This window comes from Apaloderma vittatum, unplaced genomic scaffold, assembly GCF_000703405.1.
Source record: "Apaloderma vittatum isolate BGI_N311 unplaced genomic scaffold, ASM70340v1 scaffold41337, whole genome shotgun sequence".
Lineage (NCBI taxonomy): Eukaryota > Metazoa > Chordata > Aves > Trogoniformes > Trogonidae > Apaloderma > Apaloderma vittatum.
This window is the reverse complement of record NW_009727474.1, coordinates 11926-29655: the sequence shown is the minus strand read 5'-3', so window position 1 is coordinate 29655 and position 17730 is coordinate 11926. Positions and strand designations below refer to the sequence as shown.

Genomic DNA, 17730 nt, shown 5'->3' with positions numbered 1-17730 from the left:
TCATGATATGCTTCAGTTGAATAGATAAAGACACTAAGCTAACTTCTACATTGTATGGGAGTGATTGAGTCCTTGATATTTTTGGCACCTCCTAACACTTCTAGATTGTGCAGTATCTGGAGTTTGGTGTGGTTTTTCTTTATTTTGTTTGAGTTTCCAAAGTTGTTGTTCATGAATTGATCTTTCAAATGGAACAGTATGGACAACATGGTGTCCTTGTGAAGGAGTGACTGAGAAGGGTCAATTTGTCTTTTTTCTAAATCTGAATTATGTCACATTAAATGTTTTCCTGTATTGCTGAGCATTTTTACTAGGGAGGGAAGTGGAAGTAATTCTCAGAGAAACTGGTAATTGTGTAGCGAATGAAGTGTAAAGGGAAGAATTAAAGAGGCTGTCAGACAAGGAAGAGCACAAAAATAGAGGCAAGGTGATGAAAAAGCATGTTAGTGGTTCTAAAAGGAGATATATTTTTTATGGTGAACAGTGGATTTCTTAGGTAAAAATAAAGACACGAGATAAAATTTGGTCACATTTAAGTGCACATACATCCTTTTATTTCAGTGAAAGTCGTGTAGCTAAATCATCAGATAGTTGGCTTTAATAAGGGTAGCCTGTAATACATACCTGGTTCTATGGTCCATATGCCACAGCCATGCTTTGAATTTGGCCTTCGTTGATAAGTTTATCAGGCCTGTGACTGCCATAGGTGACATTGTCCATGTGTCCTTTATCTTTTTTATTGAGGTAAAGGGGAAAGGTAGTGTAGCTGTAAGACTTGCTAGTAAAGAGTCTCTTGGGTTCCATTTCTGATGGTTTTATTGTCTTGAAATGCAGCATCCGTTGGGAAGAACTTCAGCCCAAAGTAATGAAGTTAATTGCATAAGAAAATGCAAATTTGGACATAGGCAGAGTAAGAAATAAATTGAGAAAAACATTGTGAGGACAGACTGGAGGAGAAATGGTGGAAACAAACATGAAATGTAACATGGGAGAGGAACTTGCTATGCATTTTTTTCATTAAGAGTTTTGCATATCTTTTGTGAAGTAGTAAGTATATATCATACTTTTCTGTAGGATTCTTTTTCTACTTGAGCTCCCTAGAAATACTGTGCACTGTAAAATCTGAGGAAATCATAACCTGCTCTTTGTTTGCTTGTTTTCCTAGTTTTTCTGTTGTGTGCATTATCATGCAAGTAAAAAAAAAAAACCTCCTGTTTTTACTTTTATTGGATTGCTTTGAACTGGACAACTACACATCCTGTTTTATATGGATTAAATTCTATGCAAGGAAAACAGGGTAACAGTGAGGAAGAAAAATTGGGAGAAAAATAATTTGTTGCATATATCTGTGTGCATGTATTATGTAAGTATGTGCATAGTTAGGAGTTTTTTGACTAGAAATCTTTGGCCATGCTGTTGAACTGAGAGTGTCTTAGTAATAATGTGTAGAAGTAGATTTCGGCATATGTGATACTGAGAAGTAAATAGTTATTATTTTAGGGGGGCAATCACAGTTATTGGTATCAATACTTTAATATATTTGTGCTAATTAGTTTTTAGTGTATCTATGTATCTTACAAAAAATCTGAAAGGGGAGGAGGGTAGTTTTGAAAATATAATAAACCACTGAGAATGCAGTAAGCTTATTGTTAGAACGTAGACACTTATACAGTTTTAAAGATTTTTTTTTAAAAAAAAAGTTGTTTTATAAAGTAGTTTTCTTGCACTTTACCTGCTGGCTTTTCAATTTGGTAGATAACATCTGAACTCCAGCAGAGTTTTATAATCCCCACGTGCTTAAATATACTAAATGTTCTTTTTCCATTAAGGTTAATGTTCGTGAAGAAATTGAAGAGTTTTTTCCAAGAATGTGGAAGATAAATCAAGATAAAAGAAGGCTAATGAAAAGTATTAAAGATCAGAAAATTAAAATTGAATGGGGGAAAAAATTGAACAGAAGATTGGTCAGATAGAAGCACTTGAATATTTTTTTAAGGCTATAAGGAATTGTTTGAATTGGGGAAGAATACACGAAGTATGAAAAATGAAAAACTCAATGAAGAATGAAGAAAAGTAGAAAGCAAGAGTGAAGTAGAATTAAAAGAATCTGGAAGAATGAATGGGTCCTAGGTTAAGTAAATGTATGGTTTATGTTCCAGTGTCTGTATGATCAAGTTGTAGATGAATTTGCATGATTACTTAGTTAATAGAGAATTGGTGATCTGGTTCAAGCAGGGACCTATTTGAGGAAAGCATACAATATTAACAGTGGGTTAGCAAAATGAAATTTGTTTTGGAGGGTATTGCCTAACCATTTGTTTTTCAGGAGCAATCAATATAATAGATTTACTGTACTTAAATGTTAGGAGTTAGGCATTTATACAACCAATACCATTTTTAATACTGTCTTTTTTGTTAGGAGTCTCGCTCCCAGTCAAAATCTCCAGCTGGGAGTCCTGCTCGTGTAAAATCGGAGAGCAGGTCTGGATCTCGCAGTCCATCGAGGGCTTCCAAACATTCTGAATCGCACTCTAGGTCAAGATCAAAATCAAGGTACGTCCAAGAATTTACTCATGTTAGTTCAGTATTACTGATTAGGCCTGTTCTTTTGGTGAGATTTCTTTTCCCTTTGTTGTAAAAGGATAAACTCCATGAAGTATGTTAACAGGGCTATGTTAATTTGCGTGTTAGTGGTTATATAGATGGACAAAATTGGGAAAGATTCCATGAGTAATAAAGCATTGGGTATGAATAGAGAAAGTAATTTAAATAGAAGTAATGTATAAATCACAACTAAAATTTGTAGGTTTATCTCTTCCAGAAGAGAGAAGCATTTGCATCTCAGTTCAGAGGAAACTGCATCTCCATTCTGTAAAATCTCTTGCATCTTTCCCCCAAAAAATTTGTAGGGGGAACTCTTGTGTGGACCTCTGCTTTAGGGAGAAAAAGTGAAAAGTCAAGTGAGAACTGCAGCAGAGGTAGTTTGGGTTAGATGAAAGGAGTAAGCTCTGTAACTGTTGGACATGTTGGAAGACACTAAAGAAGTTTTTTATATTCCTTCAATAAAAGCTTTAAAGACAAAATCTAGGCTTTAAAAGCAAAATCTGAAAACTATGGCTTAAATCTGGCATAGATAGCTTCTTGACTTCTGGGAGCTTTAAGAGTCAAATTATTTTTTGAATGCTGTGCATGTCCTTCTCTGTCTTTTTGTACCCCAAATATGTGTGCGGAGGCAAAGTTATAGTTCTCAGGCTTGTTCAGGAGAGAGGAGAATGTGTGTAGTTTTTTTCAAAATATTTCCTAAATATTACCTGGCTTATACTACCTGTCTTCTCTCTTCCCTTGTACCATTATACTGGTGAAAATGGTGAGAGCTACCAAAGCCATCTTTCTTCACTGGAGAGAGAAAACAGAGAATGGCATCTGTAGCTCTGGAGAGGGAAGAGAAGTTGCGTAATATCATGTTGTTGTTCCTCCTCAGTTCTTGGGAGATGTCAGTAATATGTCTTCCCTATTTATGTGCTCTATACCAAGGCAGGCAAAAAAGTTACTCTGCTCTGAATTCCCAAAATTCCACCTAATGTCACACCTCCTCTTCCTGCGCTGTTTAGCCGAATAACTTAACTACCTGTTAGGTTGTAATGCCTGTGTGAAATCATACAACTTTAACGGGGTGATGCTTAGTTATAACTGAGCTTATTGTTGGCTAGATATCTGCAAAGAAATGCTTGAGGAGTTAAGCAGGTTTGGTTTGGTTATTTATTTATTTTTGTCTTGAATAATTTTCAAGCCAAGGTGAATTTCATTTATAAGTACTGCAGCACTGCAGTGCTGATAGATCTTTCAGTTTGTCATCCAAAGCAGCATTTTACAGTGTGGCATAGCTAGTTTCTGTGTCCGTGCGCAAATTTAGTTACATGTGCAGCCAAGCTGCTGATATAAGTTTAAACTTTGAACTACCCCAGAACTGTCATGAATACAATCCTTACTGTATGCTAGAAACACTCTCACAAAGTTAAAAGTGCTACCAGGCAGATTATTGGAGATGTATGCAATCTTCAGATTTGCAAAAAATTAGAAGAAGCTTAATTATTTTAATTGCTAAAAATTCTCTAGGAAATGCAAGGCTTACGATTCATTATATACATATGACCTAACTAAAAGCTTTCTCTTTGTTGAAGATCCAGGTCCAGAAGACACTCGCACAGACGTTACACTCGTTCCAGATCCCATTCCCATTCTCATTCCCATAGGAGACGTTCTCGAAGCAGATCGTACACGCCAGAATACCGTCGTCGAAGGAGCCGTAGTCATTCTCCAATGTCCAACAGGAGAAGGCACACTGGCAGCAGAGTATGTCATGTTCATCAAGGCTGAGTATCAAAACTAAACAGCTGCTGCTTACATCAGCGCAGTCCAGGTTACCTGCAGGCTGAATCTGAGCTGCTGTTTTGTGTCGCTACAGGATAGGGGAGTTTTGGGGGGGTAGGTAAGCAATCTCTGTCCTTGCAGCTGGGCACTTAGTTCTTGGGCCTGCAGCTGGCAGTGTACTTGTAGAAAATCGCTGAAAACATACCGTTACAAGTCGGTATGTGTAGATAAGGTGACATCTGCTTCCATCTGCTCTAGAAATTGAACCATTCTGATTTCATGACAGTTCCAAGTATATGTACCCTTCACAAAACAAGACCTTTTCTGTGCATGCTTGCAACCTGACAGTATTGGTAAGATTGGCTAAAGGAGCCAGAGAAAAAAATTCTCAAATGTTTATTTGGTTAAAACGTACAGCGTATTATGTCGAAGGTTGCTTGTGATTTTTATACCTCTGAGTAATTAACTTGCCTTGACTTGAAGAAATAAACCCGCGTGTTATTAGCTAATATTAGCGTAAATCTTAATGACTAGGAAAAAAATCACAGTTATGAAAAGTGTCAGTAAGCCTTTGAAAATGTAAATGAGAAGTGTCTGTATGGACAGGAGGAAGTATAGATACACCAACCAAGATATAAGGTCATCCTGAGAGGTTTCTCCCAATGGTCACCTTTATAATCTTTCAGTGCCTTAGCTTCAGGTTCCACATCACTTTGGAATGAGTGCCATTATACACAGCTTTGCCTCTTCCTTGGTGAGGACCATGGTACTTTTCTGATCCTTTTAATTTTAAACTAGTTTAGTCTCCAGTTTTTTTACAAATCCTGTCAAAAAGTATTCAGACTCCCTTTGGTGAAGCATCTTGCCAGGACCAGGTAGTACTCGCGCGAGGAACAAGACAAGAGTGTGTGAAAAAGAGAAGACTAGAGCCGTGCTAGCAAACAGCGGCTTAAGCTGTTGTGAAGCGGCGTTCATAGATACACTTTTTGTGGATTGCTGCCAGAGTGTAATCATGATGTAGTAAATACAAATCTAGTGTCTTGGCAGGAATAACTGAACTTCAAAAGGGTTAGCAGATTTCCTGGTGAGAGATGAATGAATCCACTTATTACTTTAGGAAATACTAGAACATTTTGCTCTGTGAAGAAGTCTTTTTGCCTTGGAAATGACTCTGTGAAACGCGAAACTTGTTTTCACAGTGAATTTCACATTAATTCTTGTCGTGGTTTAACCCTAGCCAGCAATTAAGCACCATGCAGCTGCTCGCACACTCTCCCTGCCCCAGTGGGATGGAGAAGAGAATTGGGGGAGGGGAAGGAAGCAGAACTCACGGGCTGAGATAAAAACAGCTTCGTAGGACAGAAAATGAAGGAATAATAATAGTAGAATATACAAAACAAGTGATGGACGGTTCAATTGCTCACGGCGTGCTGACTGATGCCAAGCCAATTCCTGAGCCGTAGCAGCCCCAGCCAGCTCTCCCCAGTTTATATACTGGGCCTGACATCATTGGTGTGCAATATCCCTTTGGTTCGTTTGGGTCAGCTGGCCTGGCTGTGTCCCCTTCCAGCCTGTTGGGAACCTGCAGCCTCCTCACCGGCAGGGCAGCATGAGAAGCTGAAAAGTCCTTGGCGTAGTATAAACACTGCTCAGCAACAACTAAACCATCAGTGGGTTGTCACCGTTATTCTCACACTAAATCCAAAACACATAGCAGCTGCTAGGAAGAATAATAAATTTATTCCAGCCAAAACTAGTACAATTCTAAGGAGTATTTCTAGTAGTGTCAAAATGAAGCTCAAATCAGCCAGATTGGAATCCCCTAAATAAAAACACCTAAAACCACCAGGAAAATTTGTAGCCATTTTGCCACTTCTGATCTTATAGAGGGTGCTTGCACACTGTTTTGATGGGGCACAGTACAAAAAAAAGAGACAGTGCTGATATGTACTGGAGGGACCTGTGCAAACAATGATTTAAAAGACTTGATTAGACTCACAAGAGTTTCTATAATAAAAGGAGTATAGCTATTAATGCCACTCAGTTATCAAAAGATTGAAATATGGAGCAAAAAAAGAGTTCTAAGCCTGCATAATTAAAACTTTCAAATGACAAAATGCCAGGTTTTGTTGTGCTTTTAGCTGTAATAAGGAATTGTAGAAGATTCACGACTTAAAACAAAAATTTGAACTTTGACAAAGGGAAAGAAAGAAACTTTAAAAGTATGAGTAGTTTGGACATCTAATTTTCACAATGGATTCCTGAACAAAAAAGCTCTGTAAAGAACATGACAGAAGATCTAAACCTGATCATTCTTTGAATCAGGCTGAAAGGCAAGCTCTGAGGCATAAATTGCTGTGCATCAGTGGCTTTGAAAAATCTTGAAACTTAAAATACAAATTTCAACTGTGTCAACTTACTATTTTTGCAGAAACATTAAATCCCTCTGCCTGTCACTCCCATTTTCGATTGCTGCATCTGATATAACAGATGCCAGGAGCTTAGCTGAAAAAGTTAATTTTGATCAAAATAATACTTAGAGTCTAACTGACATTAGATGAACCCTCTGGCATGTAGAGAAATGGAACCTAATAGAGGAGTTGTACCTTGTCCAATTCCGTGTTTGTCTTCCTTTCGATGAAGTGAAATGTATTAAGTAGATCTGCGTCCCACATCATGGTAAGAATCCCGAGTCTTGCTCTCAAGCAGTGTTGGATTGCAGTTTCACAGAACTGGCCTTCAGCACTTGTTGCTGTCTAGATGAGAGAGGCAGATGATTTTCTTCAAGTTTACAAGTGGAGAGAGGTAAACTTTCAAATATAAATGCTGGCTTTCAGTCTAGTCGGACAGGAAAGGTTGAGTGGGGAGGCAGTTCTGGTAGAAGCTAAGTTCCAGTTCAGCTGAGGGTGTTTAGAGGCTCGGATGTGTTTAGTGCGCGCAGCTGGAGACAGCACGTGCTCGGTGGTACCAGTGGTGACCGTGCAAAAAACCCTGAGGTGGGAGTTCAGGCTGGCTGGCCTCGGCTTGGCACAGACTTGGATGTTGTGATGCACCTTGTTGGTGATTAGAATCTGAAATACTGATCAAATAGGTTCCTGTTACTCTATAGCTTTTCTGTCATCAAAATGCTTAATTTTTACCGAGTTTTTCACAAACATGAGAAGTTTGGGTTTTGTTCTAAAATTAAAATAATGTAAGTAGTTGCATTTTGAAAATACTTTGTGGTTGGAATGGTAAGTGTTGAAGTGTTAAGCTTTCGAATAAACTATGTTTAGTTTTCTTCAGATTAAAAAATTTTAATGTCTGAGAAATTTTTATATAGGAATGTATAACTTGTTCTTTTATTAACTTAATTGGAGTTGACTGTTTGTCTTACCAGGCCAATCCAGATCCTAATACATGTCTTGGAGTGTTTGGTCTCAGTTTGTACACTACTGAGAGAGATCTGCGTGAAGTCTTCTCCCGTTATGGACCTTTGACTGGTGTCAATGTGGTTTATGATCAACGGACTGGACGATCAAGAGGATTTGCTTTCGTTTATTTTGAGAGAATTGATGATTCTAAAGAGGTAAATTCATGCTTTACTACGTTTAATACGTGTGCTCTTCGTGTAGTGTCTTCATGAATATCTCTGGCAAAAAAAAACTGTGTTTTTGAGTCTGTATTAACTAACAAGTTCTGACAGTGAAATTAATTTCAAATATTTTGTTCAAACGTGGCACTTGAGCGTTTTAGTTCCTTGTTCAATGTTCATATTTTTGGGCATGAGCTCTTTATATTGAATCACTTAGAAGCATTGTGCTTTGATTTTAATCTGTTACTTCAGAGCGAAAGTAAATCTTTAGACAGACATGGAAGCCTTATAGTATTTTTGAAATATTTTGAAAGTTAACTTTTCAAAGTTATTTTCTGTATCTGTCTAAATTTTGAAAATTTCCTTTCAATTTTCTTCTCTAAAAGAATATCATTGTGCATTTGAAAAGTAGCTGGATTTGTCTTGTTTTGTGCTTTGGTCAGTGGCTTTGCTAGTTGTGTGGATAGCTGGTGACAGCTGGACATAGTTATTAGTATTCTCTGCAATCAGAGAATTAAAGAATATGAGCAGCAGCCTGTATTACAGTTCACCACGGTAAATAGTACTTTCTTTACCTGTGTAAGGATACTAAGAGCTTCACTACACTTACTGAAATTCTTAGGTGAAATTGCTGTTAAAGGCATCCATTTTTTCATTTTTATTTTTTTTTCCTCTAAACCTTCACTGTGGGATTATCTCTTTTGGGCAAACTGAGTCACAAACATTAACCATCTTGTTTATGTTTAATAGTCTTGGGCAGATGTTTCAGATCTGCTGTCTGATTCTCTTTATTTTTGATAAATATATACATAATGCTGCTCACTGACTTCTCACTTAGCATTGATGGGAGGGAAGCTGTGGAACCTATTAGCAGTAGGAAGATGAAGTAGGAAAATGAAAACTTTGATGCTAATTAATGATATTTTAATGAAAAAAATACCGTGTGGTTTACTTGATTGAACTAGGCTCGTTTCTCATGTTTGACTGATTTCTGGTATGATGCGACAGAGAATCAGTTTACGGAAAGAGTAGTGTTGGTAGATTTATATGTGTATGTGGATGTTGCAGATTATAGGAGTAATTAAAAGGGCACAAAACTTCCATAAGTTTCCCTTCTGTATTTTCCCACTATCGCTTGGACAGATAGGGAGGACCTAATGAGGTGGGTAGCTCTGCACCCATCTGTAGTTGCCTACTCTCTTCAGACTTTAAGACTTGTATTTCTGTCTGTTCCATGGGATTTTGAAAATGTGACTGTTTTTGTAGAAAGTTTAACATCCAAAATACTTGCATAGTATTTCTTGTCACATTCATGTGCCAGTCCTGTCTATTTTACAACTTCGTATGTCTTTAGAAGTAGAGTTTTCTTCCTGGTTGCCACGGGCAATCGTCATGCATGACACCATGCATTTCTTAAAAATGTTCCATGTAAATAGCATAAAGTAATTTGTTTCGTAGAAAGCTATTTTGGCAGATACTGCAAAACTGGAATGCAGAGGGAAAAAATGGAATATTACTTGCAGTCAGAAATACACAAAGAAAGATGAACACCTTAAGCAGGAACTGAGATGATTTGGAATGTAATTAAACCTTTTTTTTTTTTTTTATCTCTATGGTGGGCTAGTGTGTGAAGAGTGGGAAAGTATGCAAAACCTCCCAACACCTGGAGTTTTATAACTGAAATACTTCGGCAAAAAGGGCAAGAGAAAAATGTATTTGACTTACTTCATGAGCCTTGAGGATAGATTTGAACATGGCAATAAGTGGCAGCTAGTGTAGAAAAAGAAGAGAGAGCTATAGGTGTGAAATTCTGCGACAAGCCGTGTTGGACAGCACTGAGGGATGTGAAGTAATTCTGTGTGTGGAATATAGATTAAATCTGAAAAGTTGAGTGTGCATAAAAGCAATCACACTTGATTTACTTTATTCTAAGCAAATACCTTTTCTCCTAAAAACAAAATCCAACATCTCCCCAACAAAAAAAAAAAAACAAAACCACCAAAAAATAAGTCAACCCCCCTCAATGTCGTAAGCATCCAAATAAAGAGAATGTAAAACTCTAGATGAGACACTGAACTGAATTCCAGCCTTTTTAAAGCAGTCATAGATGGGTTATTTGTAGAACTCTACAGTAAAATAAGGATTTCCCATCATCTTCACTATTTTCCTTTTCAAGAGAGGTAATGTGGGGAAGGCCTCTCAGCTGACATGCTCTCAAACACTATTAATATTAAAATTCTACATCAAATGAATTGTGAGTAGTTATGTTTGAACTCTGATAACTGGTTTAAGATAGGCCAGTATCAGTGGATTCTGTTGCAGCTGAAATCCTGCAGGATCTTTGTTCTCACTCGTTGCCACTCTTTGAAATTGCATCAGTTATTGAGCTGGTTAAAATGTTCTTTTGTGTCAAGATTCTGAAAGCCAGCAATGCAGTGTTTCTAGTTCCATATGGTGATAAAGATGTTTTGAGCTCAATGTTACAGAGTCATAGAATTATTTGGGTTGGAAGAGACCTCAACGATCATCTAGTTCCACCCCCCTGCCATGGCAGAGACACCTCCCACTAGGTCAGGTTGCTCAGTGCCTCATCCAGCCTGGCCTTGAACACCTCCAGGGATGGAGCATCCACAGCCTCCCTGGGCAGCCTGATCCTGTGCCTCACCACCCGCAGGGGAAAGAACTTCTTCCTTAGATCTAGTCTAAACCTACGCTCTTCCAGCTTCCACTCACTACCCCTCATCCTTTCACTACAGGACCTTGTAAAAAGTCACTCCCCAGCCTCCTTCAGGTACTGGCATGTAAGGTCTCCCCAGAGCCTTCTCTTTTCCAGGCTGAACAAGCCAAAGTCTCTCAGCCTGTCCTCGCAGGAGAGGTGCTCCATCCCTCTGACCATCTTGGCAGCCCTCCTCCCTCCAACAGCTCCATGTCTGTCTGGTGCTGGGGGCGCCCTGGAGCTGGGGGCTCCAGGTGGGGTCTCACAAGGGCAGAGGAGAGGAGCAGAATCACCTCCCTCAACCTGCTGGTCACACATCTCTAGATGCAGCACAGGATACAGTTGGCAAACAAAAAGGAAGAAAAAAAACCTCCCCAAAATACAGTGAACAGTGACAGTATCGTTTGTAGTTATTTTTAAATCATGAAAATACATTTTCAAAATGAGTCCCAACATAAATTGCTTGATTTTGACTATTCAGATGTATTTGGTCTGTACGTCACTAACTTTAATAAACGTAATTCAGGGTGGTTGGATGCAGTTCAGATGAAGGCTTGATGATCTTTTGTACAGTACTAACGGTGTCTTGAACTCCATGGTAGAAATGTAAAGTGACTGTGACATGGGCTCTTCCAAGTGATGTTTTCTCCTTCCTTTCTGCACCCTTCCTCCTCACACTGCAGTGACCACAGTGCAGGTTGCAGGAATTTCCACTGTTGTTCCCTGCCCAAACTGCCTCCTTGTGCCATTATCCAGACTGAATAATTATTTAATTTCTTTCAGTGAATTCTTGATTGCTTAGCTAATGCCAGTCACCTGTATAAGTTTGTGCATATAATTAAAAGTTCATTGTTTCCAAACTTGTTTCACTCTACCTAAATGTTAACACATGTAGAAAACCACATGCTGTAAGAGTGATCAAGTGAAATTGAAATTTGTTAAATGTAATGCTTTCTTTCAAACTGGTTTGAGCTTCTGGAGGCAGCGATCCTATAGTTTAGGAACTGCTCATTTTGTCAAACTAACCTGCAGGTAGTCATCTGAACAAGTTTTGTTATTATGGATAGACTGCTCTGAGTTTAAAACTGTAAGACTGAATTACTACCTGTGCCATTTCTGCTCCTCATTCTCTTGTTTTATGTTGGCAAACATATAGATATGTCTTTTGGCCTGCAAAGCAAATTTTCCATTAGAATTTGCACCCAAACCTAAGCATGCATGTTTACAGAAATTCTGTTTGCTTGCTTATTATCATCTTGCAAAAGACATGCAAGTCTTTTTTAACAACATTCAGATACCTGGAAGAAAATCGAAATGAAAATAGACTGTTGACAGTTTAAGACCCTTAAGCGGGTGTGTGCCTTAAACTACAATATAATTTATTTTTCTCTTCAAAATATTTTATTTGATGGTCCTGAAAGTATGTTTATATCTCTTAAACAGCATTTGAGAATATCTTCTTCATTGTTAGAGTGAATGTGCAGTTCTTTTCCCTTGACATTTAAATGTTTTGAACACAGCGTTCATGCATCCCCAAAACTAGCAAGAAAAGCAAACTGAGGTTTGAGTATGACATGCTAGTCAAATAAAATTGTATAAAAAAATTATTATAAACTGGTTTAACATTAAAGGAAACACACAAAGCTCAGTAATTAGAATCAATAATATGTTTTCACAGCATTTTTACAAAATAAATACTGCTGTATCACTTGTCTGAAACCTGGTTTTCACGAAGGCCTTTTGTCAACTCAAGTAGTTTGTTTTAAAGACTTGAGATGCGTGCATTAAGAATGATGCAAAGAATTAAAAACATCTTTGGAAGGCCCTTCCAGTTGCTAAGGACGGAATGTGAGTGGTACATACTACCAATTACTGTCGGTCTCGTCATGGCTTAGTGTAGATTTTGGATTTTCTTTATTTGGGGGTTGCAGTCAGAACTGTAAAAGATTTTTTATTATTTTAAAATCTTTAGTTGGCAGTTATTGCTGACAGCTGTTGAAAGCTAAGAAAATTAAAGTTTTAGTATTGGGTAGGTCTGTAGACATTGTGACCAGGGTGTCTTGAGTTTTATGCAGAGTGTTATTAACGATGAACTAATCTTTATCCACTGAAATGTAACGTTTTTTGGTACTTCCAAAACAAGCAATCAAATCTGAAAATTAGCTCTTCATCTGTCATGCTGGTGTGTTGCTCTTCTCGCTACTGTTCCCTTTGTCAGAGAACTCTCCCTCTTAAAGAGGTGTTTTTTCTTGTAAATAAGACATATACTAGATGTTCTGGATTTGGGGTGGCTTCTTGTCAACTGAGCTTATTACTTGGCAAGTTGTTGATTGGACATAAAAATGCCGTGAAGCAGAAAATCCTCACCTTTCAAAATAACTTGCATATTGCTGCATTTCCAGAAAGGTGCTTTTCCCCATGAAGCTCATTTTGCAGCCAGCACTTTCAGCCTTCACTTTTCGATTTGTGCACATGTACATTCCTAGGATGTGTGCAGCTTTGTTTTAATTTAAATCAGCCTTGTGGACTTTTTTAAAAAAAAAAATAAAATCTCAAGGCTGGGGAACTAAAGCTAAGATGACGTTTTATCAATGAACACACTTTAGTGTATGTTGAAGAAGGTGAAATGTTCTTTGGCTCCGCCTTGCAGTTAGCTAAATGTAGTTGTATTTTTGTATGGGAACAGAATTCACTAGGTGGCGATATAGTATAGATATAAACAGCATTATTAAAACACGAGCTAAGTCTGCCTCAATAGGTTGGTGATAATTCAGTCACTTCCAGTCTAGAGGCATCACAATTAAATTATATGAGTGTCGGGTTTTTGTCTCCTTGGTAGAGAGCTGCAAAAAGTTGATTTCTGGATAGTCGTTGGGCTTGTTATTTTTAATAACAACAAAAAAATTTAGAAATGCTCAGCTTAGAGGCACCTTCATGTTTTGAGGCTGTGTACTGTTCGTCACAGTTGAATAACAGCAAAGTGGTTGTGTTCTTTAACTCAAGTTTGTAAGTGTCACTTCTCCACACATGAAAAATAATTTTTGTGATGTGTATTGGGCTAAGTGCTGTCACTAGTGTCACAAAGTGATGTGTACTGGTATTTCGGGGATCCTAGCGCAGGTGATGAAAAGATCAAAAAAATTTTTTAATTTGCAAATTTTAGTAGCTTTTAAGGCCAGCATTAACTGTTTGATAAATTCTTAAGGTTGGTCTTCTGGGGTTATTTTTTAAGTTCCTGTTGCGTGAATATAATTCTCAAAGTACGCTGTGCCCCTTTGAAAAAACTATCTTTATGATTTTGAGTTCGTGAAGGGCCATCGTATGGACTAGCAAAGGCCGGGGAGGCAGGGGCTCCAACACCCGGCGCGGGCTGCGGGCGGGTCTGAAGGCGCCGGCTGCTCAAGCACAGCCCCTCGCCTGTATCGCCTCAGCCAGCCGTGGTGTGAGCGGGAGTGGGGAGGAAGGTTGTAATTAGGTCTCCATGTGGGCTGAACCCGCCATTTTACTCGGCTCTGCTGGAGTAGGTCCTTGTGAGGGAGATGGCAGGAGGCTGGGAGAGCGTGAAATGGCAGCCGACGAGCAGTAATCCGGCCATATGCACCCGACAGGAAGCCACTGCTTTGCACGGCTCTTGAATCCGCCCGGCCCCTCTGGGTCCGGCACGGCCGTGGGAAAGATGCAGTTTTGAGAAAAAGCCCCTGGAACTTCCAGCTTACCTTTGTGCTGGGTAGGAGGCAAAGTCTAGGCGAGGTGACGGTGTTAGTGGTAAGCACCGTGCTCTCTTAAGGAGAGGTTGCGTGTCACGTTACTCCAGCAGCCCGGTGCGAGGCTGTGACGCTTGGCAAATGGGCTAGGGGACGCGTGAGCCATTCGCCACAGTGGGGCACTAGTGACCAATCTAAATCAAACAAGTTCAGGGGTTGTTTTTCTGCTGGAGAGTAATGTGTTTTGTACCTAGCCTTCCCTCATTGCCAGTAGGCTGCAGGTTTCACGTCCCTGTTCCTTGTCTCTCCTGCAGGCAATGGAGCACGCGAACGGCATGGAGCTGGATGGCAGGAGGATCCGGGTGGATTATTCGATCACCAAGAGAGCACATACACCCACCCCAGGCATCTACATGGGCAGGCCAACACAGTAAGGAGTTCGGTCCTTTCCTGGTACAGGGCTACAATGGATTTAAACTGAGTGCTCCGAGTCTGGTTGAAGACATAGTGTGACAGATACGTTTTTTCAAGTTTGGGTTATGCTAATTGTACTTTATCACAAAGTTATTAATGTACAGCATGTGTTACCGTGGCTCACGTATGCTACTGAATCCTGCTGTGGTTTATTGTCTATTTATAAAAAAATACCAAAGGAGTTATTTTTAAAAAACGCATATCCTGCACAGTCAGTTAATGCATCCTTAGATTACTGAAATACTAAGATGCCCATTTGACTTTGATTTTGATGGGCATTAAGCTCAAATCCCTGGTGGGTTTTCTGGGGGTTTTGAAGATGTTTTTCTTTAAATGTTTCATTGTTAGATTGTTTCATGGCACAGTCTTAAGTGTCTGATTTACAAGAACACTTAAAAAAAGCTTTTAAATAATTTAAATCAAGATGAAGAGTAGATATCTGAAGTAATTATTTTGCTTTTTCGCTAATAGCAGTGGAGGAGGTGGTGGCGGTGGAGCGGGTCGTCGCCGTGACTCATATTACGATAGGGGTTATGACAGAGGATATGACAGATATGAAGAATATGACTACAGATACAGGTATCTTATTTTTATTCTGTTTCTGTAGGAACAGTGGATTTGTTGGAAAAACTGCAAAGTTACGTGACAGAAAATGTTAAATTGGTTTGTAGCAAGGTTTTGAACGTGGGTTTGCTGTGTGTTAGAGCCTCATTATGGTAGGTTTTGGAGGATTAAAGTAGTTGTTAATCTTTGGTGCTTATGTAACTCTATTACACAGTAACCAGTTGGGCAAGGGGTTAGTTTTGCTACCTGAAGGAGGTAGAGCACGTGCCCGAGGAATCTGGTGGACAGATAGAGAAGGAACTCATTTTTCCATGCTGTATATAGAACCAGGGACAGCTGATACATGGTGCTTTTTAAAAAGGAGTTATTTGTAGATGGGATTTTTAATGCTTGACATTTCATAACCATCTCACTGTTTTGCAAGTTGTTTAGGTTCAGAGAATGTTGTTCAGAAAGAATGGCAAGCATCTGCAAAAGCACTTCATGGGTTTGCAAGGCTAGTGAGAGTTTATTAAATTCTATGTCTGGGACGATCTTAAGAGTTTTAAAGACATCAAGTAGAGAAATATTAAAGCATTTGTTAAATAACTGTAAGCCACAGCCAAATAAAGCTGAAATCATTCATGCAGGCCAAGTCTTTCAGTGCTAAGGAAATGGTTTTGTTCTGTAGAAGTGATGTGAATAAGGCTTCTTTCATAATGGATGTTGTTGGGTTTCTTTTTTAATTTCCTTTAAAGGAGACGATCACCGTCGCCTTATTATAGTCGATACCGATCACGATCAAGATCCCGTTCCTATAGTCCAAGTAAGTAAATAAAAGTGAATAAATAGCACCTAGATGGCTTAAATAAAACTTGTTATTACTAGTATTAGTTGATTAATGGAAATTGTGAATGTGAAAGCACATTAAAGTGGAGATGATGTGTGTACGGTTATTTTATAGTAGTCATGTCATCTTTTGGTTTTATTTTGTTTTGGTTTTTTCCCAGGGCGTTACTGAAGATCGGAGGAGTTACGGTCGAGGACGTGGTTTTTAAATACAAAGTTCAAATCTTAGCTTCCCTACCGCTTTCCTTCCCATCCTCCCTTCCTTGTCCTCCATCCAGCTCTTTTACAAATCTTTGGTTCATTTAGAATATACGTATTTTCAGTTGGAGTATTCCCATTTTCCATCCCTCCTTATTGTAATACTCTTAAATATTGTAATTGTTGTAGTTTTTGTGTAGTAAAACATCTTAAACGAAATGAAATAGAGAACCCAAAGTGCTGATACATTTTGGAAGTCATTCCTATTTTGTTTTTAAAACAATTTGACTCCTGACTAATCAGAAGAGAGCATTGGTATTTTTAAAGCTTGCATGTCATACATAGTATACACACTCGGATACTTTAATATAAACCTGCATTTCCAAGTAACTTGTTAATCTTTCTGTTAAAATGTTTACCTGTTACTTTGAGAAACAAGTAATGACTTGCAGCTTTTTCTGTAATGACAAATTTACTTAGATAGTCATGAACCGGAGGATTTTTTTCTTTTTTTTTTTTTTTTTTTTTTTGGTCAGGTAGTTGCTTTGAGTGTAGACTGTTTGAGCTAGAGCAAAATTTGGTATTTGACCGGGAAAACAGATCCTTGTACACTCAAAATCAGGGCTGTGTTTTATAGAAAAGTTTCTGGGTTGCTACACAGTGGATAACATTTGAAGTTAAAACTGTAAAAATCCTAGGGGGGTTTATTGTACTTGTTTGAATATTTCCCCTTAATCGGTGCAGGAGAAAAATATTTATTGAACATAGCAATTAGTTATATAATTTGCTGTTCATTTAAAAAACACAATCCAACAACCAAAAACTACTGACCTCTTGGTATTGCAATAACGATTAGGCAAGTTTTGTTTCTGGTCCTTTTTGGAGTTTTGAAAGTATGGATGGAATAACCTACAACTACATGTAAACCATTTCCCGCCCCTCAATAAAAGTTAATTCCACTGGCCTGTGGTTTCTTGTCTTTTTTTCCTGCCTTTTATGTCACCTGGAATATTGATGAAACGAGACTCGATACGGCCGCACGGATAACAAAGGGGGGGTTTATCTGTCTTCTTGGGAGGGCCAGCGTGCCGTTAGACGGGGTGGCCGAGCACAGTGGCTGTTCCAGCTTTCTCTTGTGCCAGCTTTGGCACTTCCTGGAGTCGTGGTGAGATGGTTGAGGGAGAGCAAGGCTGCTGACTTTGTTTAGATTTCTGGCAAGTTGTGCCTTCCGAAAGAACTCGCCATGTGGCTGGTGGAATGTCGATATTGGCACAGGAAAAGGAGTAGGACTACAAAGCCCT

General features: G+C 38.8%; 1 protein-coding gene across 1 annotated transcript; it reads left to right on the top strand.

Annotated features, from left to right (window-relative positions):
* Positions 1-2020: 2020 nt before the first annotated feature.
* On the top strand, positions 2021-17390 carry TRA2A (transformer 2 alpha homolog (Drosophila)). The gene is made up of 7 exons (XM_009873678.1): positions 2021-2553; positions 4182-4353; positions 7751-7939; positions 14680-14795; positions 15311-15418; positions 16141-16208; positions 16393-17390. The coding sequence occupies exons 2-7, from the start codon at positions 4321-4323 to the stop codon at positions 16401-16403; spliced, it is 525 nt and encodes a 174-aa protein (XP_009871980.1). The 5' UTR covers positions 2021-2553; positions 4182-4320; the 3' UTR covers positions 16404-17390.
* The last annotated feature ends 340 nt before the right edge of the window (positions 17391-17730 follow it).